General features: G+C 27.4%; 1 protein-coding gene across 1 annotated transcript; it reads left to right on the top strand.

Moving 5' to 3' along the window:
* Positions 1 to 3,648: 3,648 nt before the first annotated feature.
* LOC120072180 (calmodulin-binding protein 60 A-like) lies at positions 3,649 to 6,090 on the top strand. Its single transcript, XM_039024589.1, has 5 exons — positions 3,649 to 4,150; positions 5,244 to 5,308; positions 5,429 to 5,524; positions 5,622 to 5,769; positions 6,029 to 6,090. The coding sequence occupies exons 1-5, from the start codon at positions 3,649 to 3,651 to the stop codon at positions 6,088 to 6,090; spliced, it is 873 nt and encodes a 290-aa protein (XP_038880517.1).
* The last annotated feature ends 5,932 nt before the right edge of the window (positions 6,091 to 12,022 follow it).

Here is a 12,022-nt window from a genome sequence, read left to right as displayed (position 1 = left end):
TAATGAGCTTGAATTGCAAATATAATTAAATTGGTTTTGATCGTGTTTACTTAAAATTATGCATTTTGTCACATTTACTGTTACCGTTACCTCTACCTTTACCTTTGAAGGTCAAGCGATAATGAACAATAACGGTAATAGTAAGATATCAATATTGGTAATTTTTCACATGGAACCGTAACAATAATGGTAATTATAACGGTAACAGTAACGATATGACATAATTTTCAAATACAATTAGATTAAGCGCTTTCAATTTGTCAATCAATTTGCGTTTCTTTATTACATATTTGGATATGGGCCTCATGTGTCGATACAAATACAGAACACAAGTAAACAATACCAAATGAGGTTTGCTTTTCTTATTTCCTTTGATCTATTACGTTTTCACTAAGATAAACGTAGCTTAAATTTAAAAATTGCATATTGAGATAAAAAGATTATAGATGAGAAAAGATTTCAACTCAAATCAAGAGAGATTTTTTTTTGCTCAAGTAATAAATAGAATATAGAGATTTGAACTAGAGTAGTATATATTGAAATATGTTTTTGGTTCACTCAGTTTGACTAATTTTAAGGATGAACATTTCAAAATTATATTAATTTTAAATTTTTGGTGAACACGTCATCGTTAGCAAGGGTTGGAATTTCCATGAAAATCTTCGTAAGCCTTTTCCTCTAGGGGCAGTTCTACTGGGTCAACCGCACGTGCCACCCTCAAATTCGCTTTTCTTTTTTATATTTAAATTACAACATTATAATTCCCTCATTTTTAGATCATAAATTTTTAAAATATTTAATGAGTCTTTAAACTTTTAGTCTCCCAACTTTAAAAAGTGTCTAACATGTTCTTCGACTTAAGCTTTCAATTTTTAATACGACTATGACTTATTTAACATTTTATAATTTTAACTAATTTAATATATTTAAAATTGAATTTTATTTCATATGAGGCTTAGTTAAATCTTTTTTATCTAGTATATTTGTTAACTTCAAGAGACCTCTTAGAAACAAATTGAAAATTTAATTAAGAATCTCCTAGACACGTTTTAAAGTTTAGTGACCGAATAGATACAAAATGAAAGGTCATGAACTAAACTTGTAATTCAGCTAGTCATTAATTTTACTAAGATGATCTCTTAATAAAAATTATAAGACAATCTCTTCGACTCTTAATAACCTTAAATTTGCATGATGCTTCATGTTCATGTCATCATAAAATTTGTAACATCTAAGATTTTGCAACCTAAGCAAATTAACCAAATGTATTGATGGTCTAAACTTCATTGGAAAAATATGTGACTTACTCTTCTTTCTTTTTGTTAATATTTTAATGTCAGATATGATTGGTAAGAATTGATTAAACTATAAAGAAAATGAAATTGAAAATTTTAAAATCATAGAAACATCAAGTATATAGAATTGTATTTTAGACATGTATTTGTCAATTCGATTGAAGAATTTGATTCTAATTTAAAGCAATTGTTTTATATGTATTTGATGTTATATTAATAAAGAGCAATGTTTAGATGCAGCATTTACAACAAAAATATAATTTTTAAATAATTTAAAAAAAAAATTAATTATCATGTTTAAAAAATTAATTACCACATGACAATATTTTATTGGATGCAATAGAGGCCACATCCAAGTTTTTTCCATTTTTAAGTCATGAAACTAGTGAGTTGTTGTAGTTACTAAATTTTAGTTTGAATATAAACTATTATTATTTTTATTCTGTAACACAACATTTTAGTTGAAATTGTTTGAATAAATATTACCTAATCATATTATATAATTCATACTAAATTACATAATACATATTTTAATTTAGAAAAATTAATTGAGATTATAACACGAAATACTATATTTCTAAAAATCTTTGTTTTTAATATAATAATTCATTTTAAAATTTAAAGTTCAAAATATGAAAAAAAAGTGAAAACAACAACAATCAATTTCAAAACATAAACTAGAGTTCAAATTTCCAACCAAACATCTCGATCTTTTTCTTTTGTTTAAATATAGACGAGATGTAAAATATTTTGTATTGTTTAATTTAAATTTTGTTGTCAAAATGAGTATAACTTAACGTCATAATGCTATATTATTAATCACGAAGTTAGTGGTTTTGATTCCCACACCCGTACATGTTGTCAAAATAAAAAAAAAATTAAAATTTATCGTGCCAATAATTAAAATAATAATAAAAAAGTCAAATTATAACTCTAATAACCACCTATCCATGAAAAGTTGAAAAACTCTAGAATAACAAAAAGTAACTTTTACTTTTATCTAATATATTAGTGAGTTCTTCTTATTAATTAATATATTTATAAAAGTGAATGAAATTATATAATCAAACTTTACCCTATCTCTCATTCTCTCACAACTTCTCTAACAACCATTTTGAATTAAATTCATAAACTACAAAGATATGATGAACTTTCCAAGTATCTTCTTTGAAAAAGAGATAAATTAAAACCATATAGAATAATAAAAATCCCTAACTAATGAGCCTATAAATATCCCTTCCAATGAAATCCAAACATAAACAAAATTTCCTTCTTTATTTTACTTGAAGAGGAAAAAGAGATTAAACTTAATGGAGACAGGCAAAAAGAGGCAATACTCTCCAAATTATTTTAGAAGCATGGTTGAGGAAGATGATGATGATGATGATGATTCTCAAATTAATTACTCTAAAACCAAAAGAACATGCAACTCTTTTTCAACTAGGTTTGCTCTATCTTTCTCTTCTTTCTTTGACCTAATTTTGTGTTTTTCATAAATGGGTTTTGTGATGTATTATTGTTGTTAAAGTTAATTAATTAGTGTTTTAATTCTCAGTTCTGAAAAAGCTGAATCATCATCTTCAATCCAACCTACCTTTTTCTCTCCTCAATTATGGTCTCAAATGGAAGCTCTTTTTCGTCGAGTGGTACTTTTCTTTTGCTTACTTAATTATTATTTATGTACGTTTGAAGATATCCAAACTAAATTTTATTAACGTTAATTTGTTAACCATTTTGTTTTCTATTTTTATTTTTTCAAAATTACTATTTCATCTCAATATCTTATCATGGCTCACATCTTTCTTAAGTAAAAGAGTTAAATTCTTAGTCAAATTCTAAATTTTAAAAACTACTTTTTTTAGACTCCGTTTCGCAATCATTTGACTTTTTATTTTTGAAAATTAAGCCTATAAATACTACTTCTACCTCTAAATTTCTTGTTTTGTTATCTAGTTTTTGCTAATGTTTTAAAAAAAGTAAGCTGATTTTCAAAATTGAAAAAAGTAGTTTTTTAAAACTTGTTTTTGTTTTTGAAATTTGGCTATGAACTTTAACCTTTTTTTTTTCCCTAAACAAGAGGTAAATTATGATAAGAAATTAAGAGGAAATCGACTTAATTATCAAAAAATCAAAAACCATAGTCGAAATGGTTATCAAGTAGAGTCTTAATTTTAAAAAGTTTAGCTTTCTTTTTAAAAACAATACTGTAGAAATGGAAAACAAAGCAAAAGAAACTAGAGGTGGAATGGGTGTTTCTAAATTTAATTTTTAAAAACAAAAAATAAAAAACTAATCACCAAATTAGGTCTAATTAATAAGTTTTTAATTTCAGGTTAGGGAGGAAATGAATACCATGTTTAAGTCTCACTATCACTTCCTTCCATCTTCTTCAATGATTGAAGGGTTTGAAACTAAGTTTGAGTTACGTTTTCTCAACCAAATTGCGTCCACCATTTTTACCAACAATGACATAGAAGCGGAGAACGGCGATGCATTACAAGTTGCACTCATTGATGTCAATAACTCCAATGCCATTGTCTCGATAGGTCCTTTGTCGACGGCGCAAATTGAGGTCGTCGTCCTCGACGGAGACCTGACCAAGTTCATCAACCAGAGAATTTTGTTTCAGAGGGATGGAAAAAGACCACTAATTGTGGGTAATGATTTGAAACTTCATCTCAGAAATGGAGTTGGGTTCATCAAGAGTTTGAGCTTCACTGACAACTCGAGCTGGTTGAGATCTAAGCAATTTCGATTAGGAGTAAGAATTAAAGATGATAAAATCCTAGAGAATTACCCAAGAATTGGAGAAGCTATATCTCAACCCTTTAGAGTATTGGATCATCGAGGGGAAGGTAACCTCTCTTTCTTTCCTCTCTTTATTATGGGTGATTATAGGTTGGGTTGGACTGAGTCGAAATACTTTTTAAATCGAACACAATTGTGTTTGGTGTAGGCTTCTTTAACCTAAATAACTATTATTAAATAAAGAACTCAACCATGAAACATTCTTTGGATTGAGTTGATTCGGGTTATTTGGGTTATTATTTAAGGGAAAAATTACTTTTTTAGTCTCCAAATTTTGAAAATTTTGTGCATTATTTGGTCATTGAGCTTTCAAAATATATATTTTTAGTCTCCAAGTCTTTTAAAATAGGTGCATTTGGTTCCTAAGTTTTTAAACTGTTTCTTTTTAATCCTTAATTTTTTAAAAATAGATCTAAAAGGTCTCTACAATAATTTATTATCATTATTTTAAATTAGAAAAACAAATTTTAAAAACTCCAAGACTGAATGTACCTATTATAAAGAACTTAGGAACTAAAAAGATATGTTTTGAAAATTTAGAGACCAAACACATTGTTCTTAAAAACTTGGATCTAAAAAGGTAGCTTTTTCTTATTTAAATTTTTGTTTTGAAAGTAAAATGTCAATATGTACAAGAATTTATTTAATTATTTTCAAATATTGAATTAAGATTAGCAAATCAATTTTAATTTATATTATGAAAATTTTCTTTCCATATTGTTAAAATATTATATTTTTAATAGTGGTTGGAAAATAAATAATCTAAATTAATTGTAAAATTAAAATGAATATAGGTATATATATAGATGTATTAGAAGTAAAAAAAAAAACATAATTTTTAAAATTAATAATACATTCATAATTATCCATATTATTTTAGTTGAATCTATGAACCAAATTTTCATTTATTTGAATCGACCCAATCCAACCTACACGAATTGGATTGTGTTAGATGGAGTTTTTCTCGATATCAGATTTTTTTTTGACACCCTTACTCTTATGATCTATTTCTATTTCTCTAATGCATATTCCTTTCTTGAGTGAATAAGAAGCACCACCCTCCAACAAGGGAAGATAAAGTATGGCGATTGGAAGGGATTAGCAAAAATGGTGTTTACCATAATATCTTATCTTCTCAAGGCATTGAAACTGTTGACGATTTCTTGAAAATTTATAATGACAAAGGTCCTCCCTACTTGAAAAAGGTAACCAAATTAAACAAAATATTCAAATTATCATCCTTATAAGTTTCATTTCTAATGATGATTTAGCTATAGCTAGGTATATTTCTAATTTTTTCTTTTTCTTTCATGCATTGAATTAAGTTGTTAGGCAAGAAAGTCCCAAACAAGACATGGAAAGCGATGATCAATAATGCTTTGGAATGTGTCCCTCTTGTCAACTTTGATCCAAGTTTTGAGGTAATTAAGCTTATAAGTTTGCATTGATATAATACAAAGTGATTTCTCTTGACTTCCTCTAAATACACATTCATTTTGTGTTGATATTACTTGAAAGATTCAAAATTTTGTTGGAAGTGATGAACCATTTGAAGGAAACATAGAAGGCATTCAACAAAGGAATTTAAATGATCACCATAAGTTTTCAGAAACAACACTCTTAGGCTTTGGTCAAGAATGGGAGTGGCCAATGCTTCACTTTGAAGGTATATTGTAATTAGTAGTTCTTCCTTCCTATAAAATTTCTTACTACATCAATATAGAAAATATTATATATTTGTTAAATCATGGATTGACTTAAAAAAAAAAAAAACTTAAGCTAATAAGTAGTGTTTGAATAGAGAACCTCTTGATGACCTGTTCTAATCATACCATATCAAATAACCGATTGATCAACTAAAAACTTAAGTTGATAAGTGAAGGTAAATGTAATATTATATCATCTAATAATATTCTCGATTGCAGATCAATCATTGTTTCTACTTGAAGAATTAGCTTCAACTTCATCTATTGACAACGAACTATGAAGTGAGAGATGCAAACAATACTAATAAATCAAGACGTTGGATTTATTAAGGTTGATGCCCAAACCTAATCTAATTATATCTATACAAAATATTGCAATTTGTAAAGGAAGTAACTTTCTCCGAGCTATTTTTAAACATAGTTTTCAGCCTTCTTTTGGATGATGTAGGATTTGAAATGTAACATGTTTGATATTTGTTGCTTTCTTTTTAACTTGTTCTACAAATGTAACCATCAAAGTCTTGCCATTTATAATGTGTAAAGTATTTGTATATTAATTTAATTTCCACGTATCATTTTTAATCTTTCTAATTCTATTTATTGTAATGGTCAATGATATCCCATCGTAAAAATGTACAGAACAATGATTAAGTACAACAATCTCCACTTCTTTATCACACAAAAAAAGTTAGAAAGAAAAAATATTTAAGAAAAATGAAATTGACACTTGACAATTTTATATGGGGTACAGCTTGATTACATACAAGATAGATGCAGCCAGCCAGACTGCACTTAAATATTTTCTAATTATATATATAGAGGTCCTCAAGGATTTTCTATTATTTCAAATATACCAACACTCAATCAATATACAATCAAATTTCATATAATATTTTGATAAAATAAAGTACTTCGCTGCATTCCTCAATTTTCTTTCGTATTTTTATTTCCATACACCATCATTTTTTTTCATGGTTTAATTATTTTTTCCCATCATGTTTCTCCATTTACTTTTTCTTTTTCCAGCTTTATATTCAACTTACATCATTTTATACTAATTTTGCTTTAGTGGGAAGTGAAATTCGTTTGTTTAACTAATAATGGACATAGGAAATTTTTGGAATTTTCTAAGTTTAGTAATTGGGTTGTGCCAACTTTTTTTGCTAACTATTAAAAAGTTTAAAAATAATAGACATGAATGCAATTTTGCTATTTTGCTACCTAGTCTAAAAAAACACATACAAAAATGCTGAGACTTGAGATCAAATAAAACTAAATCCCATCGAATCATACACATCCTAATTTAAGGGTAAGAGTTGTAGTTTATATTATTAAGGATTTTAGGAAGACATGCTAAAACGATTCGAACCATCTAGTTTGGTATTTTTTTTTTGTGTGTTTTTTTTAATAAATTTATCTCTTTAAAAAAAGCGAGCTTTAAGATCAAATACAACCAAACGAATCAAACTATCAGCACCCTAGGTTATAATCTTTACATTACTTGAAAAGAAACAGGGGCCTAAAAACTTAGGCAATACAATAAAATTGCATTTTTTTTAAAGAGAAGAAAAACTCAAGGAGGAATAGATAATATGGATATTATTATTATTATTTTGCTTACAAGTATATATATTCTTTTACTCTTTAAAAAAAAATAATATTAATTTTTATAATTAATTATAATAATAGGAAAAAAATAATGAGGTGCCACCTTTTTTATATATATATATATATGTGTGTATATATAAGGAAAATTTGTGGTCATATAGTTTATAACATTAACTACTCATGCTATTTTGTAAAAGAAATAGATTGAAGTGCTATGATTAAATTGATTGATATCTTTTATTTAAAAAAATATTGATATTTTTAATTTAGATATTCTTTAAATATAAAAAATATAATAATAATGAAATATAGAACTACGAGTGAAGACCGAATTTCAACATCAAGTTTTCTTTTAGTAAAACATCTAAGTTTAGATTTTACTAAATCGTCTTTATTTTTTTCTTGAAGATCAAATTTTACTTTTTTTTTTCCTGTTTTTTGGTACAACACAACTGTGAAGGAAATCTTATGCTAAGCTAAACTAACTTTTGACGAGGGATTTTAGTCGACTAATCTCAAATGTAATAATAAAAAAATCAAAATAATACCATTACCATACTTTATTTAATATTTAACGCAATAGGATAAAATGGATCAACAAAAAGCAAGTGTAAATTAAAGGGAAAAAAGAAAAAAAGAAGAGAGACAAAGAGGCCAACATATTTTAATATTATGTATGGAATGTGTTTTTGTTGGTAAACAAAAGGAAATTTGTCAATTTCAACTTTTCATTATCTTTAAAATCGTCAAAGATTTTTAATGTATAAAAATAAGTGGTGGGACTCAATTGTCAATTATGCCTCGTTGATCATGTTTGGTTTGATTTGTTAGTGATTCGAATTTGTGTAATTTAAAAGTCAAATTTATTTGGAAAGTTCTATAAGCTTTGAATATTCACATGCATTTATCAAATTTTCATCTACTTAATTTAGAATGTTTGATTTTCTTGAAACAATTTAAGTGCTCATAACAATGAATATGAATGAAACGGCTATAGCTCCTATATGAACTACTGGGAAGATCATAGCGAAGAAGTCGAGACCTAACAAAAGAAGTAAACCTGAAGTGTTGCTGATAACCTTAAAAAAAAAGTGTCCCAAAATCAAACTAATTCATTGAATGCATCTTGCTGTATTTGTTCTTCTTTCATTAAGAAATGTCGAAATAGAAAACAACTTCTTTTCCGGGAAGTGGATTCCGACAATTTTAATATTTTATTCCTTGAAAATTTTAAAATAAGCAAAAAAAAAAAAAAAAAAAAAAAAAAACCAAACCAAATCAATTAATCTTCTAGAGTACATAAGAAAATTCTAGAAAATTGTAAAAAAGAAGGTTTAAGTTAATTATATTTTTTACGAAAACTTTGATTATGTTAATTAATGGACTATTATCATTTATTTCTTTATATCATTAATTTTTTAAATATCTATTTTTGTACAAATTTCAAAATACAAGGATAAACATAAGAATTTTAAAGTTCTAGAGCATAATCGAAAAATAACCTAACCCAAGAATATTTTAATCAATATTCTAAAGGAATCCAAGTCAAGAGCCCCTTTCTTGAAGCATATGTCGTTACGTTAATTCCACAAGCTCCAAAGGATTTTATTGCTTTAGGAGATTTTTAATTCTCATACGATTTCATCACTTTCGTTGAAGGTTGAAGCATTCAATCCATTTAGTTACATATTAATGAAAATTGACACTAAATTTTGATAAAACAAAAAAATGATATAGAGATTAAAGTTTTCAAGACTAAATTGTTACAACTTTTAAAAAGAATTGCTACATACTAAATTTTAAGACTAAATCAATTTTTAAAGTGATTTATTATACATACATAGAAAAGTTACAAGATTTATGTTAGAGTTTTGTTTTGGCTATATTTTCTAAGTAGGGTTGTTGATAACCTTGTTCTTCATCTTGTCTCATGAGATATTTTTCTTTATGATCCTCGTGATATTTTTTAGGATGTCTCTAGAAATGCAGATCCTATTTGGAAATTCTTTCTTTATTTGGTAAAACTCCGATGCTTTTTCTTAAGAATTTCTTTTTTTCTTTGGGCTTGACATGTTAATAGGTTATGGTTTGATTCTTCTTTTCTATCTTGCATACTAGAGCCACCTATTTTTGTTTGATCTTCTTTAAAATAAATTTAATTTTTAGATTAATTTTACCATAACTTTCTAATTTGTTAATTTATTGATTATCCACTTTTTAGCTTGTTTTTACAATTTTTTTAAACTTTTTATGTGGGGTTTAGTTAAAGTAACTAAGTTGGTTAGGAAAATTGCAAAAAAAAAAAAAAAAAGTAATTAAGTTTTTTGTTTTTATTTTTGAAAATTAAGTTTATTTCATCCACATTTCTTATAATGATTTGCATCTTTCTTTAAGTACAATGGTTGAATTTTTAGCCAAATTCCAAAAACAAAAACAACTTTTTCAAAGATACTTTTTTTAATTCTCAAAATTTGACTTAGTTTTTTAGGTGAAAAGTAGATAACAAAGAAAGAAATTTAGATGTGGAAGTAGTGCTGCTTAATTTAAAAAAAAAAAAAAAACAAAATGGTTATCAAATGAGCTTATATAATAAAACTTTAATTACTTCTATCATACTTCGACATAGAGAAAAATACACTTTTTTTTTTTGTTTCTATGTTATGGGACTAGTTTTCATTTAGTTATTAAGTTTTAAAATGTTACATTTTAATTATTAAATTTTGAGTTTGACTTTAATTTACTCTAATTTTCAAAATGCTACAACTTTACCTTTGCCATTTGAATTTTATTTCAATTTGGCCCATAAGCTTCAAGAAAATTTACATTTTTAACTTCAATTTTGAGTACATACTCACTTTCAATTTTCAGTCTTAATGTCTATTCAGTTTTCAAAATTCTCCAAATTTGTATCTAAATAATGTTCTATCTTCAAATATTGTTCAAATTTTCAAATCTCATATTATTTTACATTTTGTAAATCTAACTTTTTATATTTATATCATATTTTCTATTAATCCTTGTTGGGTTGTATGTCCTAAAACTTGTAATTTGTAAATAGTAAACATATATGAAGTTTATTTAGACAAATGTTGTTGAATGAAAATGAATTGATAACTCTAAATCCAATAAACTACGAACCCTTAGCTATTGTAATGAATATTTGGACTTATGTGGAGACATAAAACTGGATCAAGTTTGAGTAAAATAGCCTAAATAGTCTATAGTACTTGTATTAGGTTGGGTACCTATTTTTGGAGATATTATTGAATACAACCCGCTTTATGATTGTTACAAATATTGTAAAATGTCATAAACGATGTGATTAGTTCGTTCATGTAGAGATATGTGAGCGGGGTTGTTCTACACGATGAGATTGTGTAAGACTGACTATGAAATAATCACCGTATGTATTAACACCGTTTACTGTAAACACTAATTAATTTCACTTCTTGATAACCTAGATAACTTGATCTGAATCCTGAGCTGTCTATGAACTCTCATTTATTTGGAATTGGCCCTTGATCTGCATAGGTGAGGATAAGCTCGACAACGCTGCTCAATATGCCTCCCATTTTAGGGATAAGACCGGGTAGATAGTTGGGGATATAGAATTTGCAAAATGGAATTCACTCCTAACCATTTTAGGGATAGTAGAAAGGTTGTTCCCTTAAGGACTGATCCCGAGTCTTGAACAATGGGCCCCATCCTCTTGTGGCCTGAGAGGGAATGAATTTAGTGATTAAAGATCCTAAATTAATTGTTCATTAGAACGATAATGGTACTTAAGGGGAAAAGATGTAACTTAGAGGTAAGACAGTAATTGACCTAGCTGAGATTACGAACAACCTGTGAAAGATCAACTTATTGATGAAGGTTATATCAAATGGACACATAATGTATCTAAAGTGAGGAGAGTGCAACTACAGGCTATAGTGGACAGTCCTATTAGTTAACGAATGTTGATTAACTAGGTTAAATAGTTTAACCGGTTAGTCTCGGATCGTTGGAGCCTATGATCTATAGGTTCATCTGTCACACCCCACCCCAGATCACCCTCTTAGCCTAGAAAAGGGCGTGATTGCAGCAGTTATCAACCTTTAGGCTGACACTTACTGCCTAAAAACTCTTACGGAATAACTCTGATACCAAATACAAATTATATGCAACGGGACGGCTGTAGGCCCACAATGTATTAACTTAGAAACTTAATATGTTTAGAGTATTTACAACATTAGATTTACAAGTCCCAAAACCCACAAACCCTAGTCCCTATATGAACAATAGTAACATGTGTACAATATTAACAGTAACCACCTAGCAAACGGTTACAAGTCTTTTGGTCCTTTAGTGGCAGAGCAGATACTGAGCTGTCTTCAGAGGATTTGATCGCTACCTGTGGGGGGGAAAAACAAAATTATTTGAAAACGGGGTGAGCTTACGCCCAGTGAGTGACCGAGAAAACATAGTAAATTCTCATGCATAATTTCAGAAAATAATTTTATCTGAAATATAAACTTTTTGCAGCATAAATTAATTCCAAGCGTAATGTATATAAAATGTTTTAAACATTAAAACAGTTAAAGTCATTTCCAAATCAAAGTACTG

Source organism: Benincasa hispida, chromosome 2 (genome assembly GCF_009727055.1).
Source record: "Benincasa hispida cultivar B227 chromosome 2, ASM972705v1, whole genome shotgun sequence".
NCBI lineage: Eukaryota > Viridiplantae > Streptophyta > Magnoliopsida > Cucurbitales > Cucurbitaceae > Benincasa > Benincasa hispida.
This window is presented reverse-complemented; position numbering and strand designations above follow the sequence as displayed.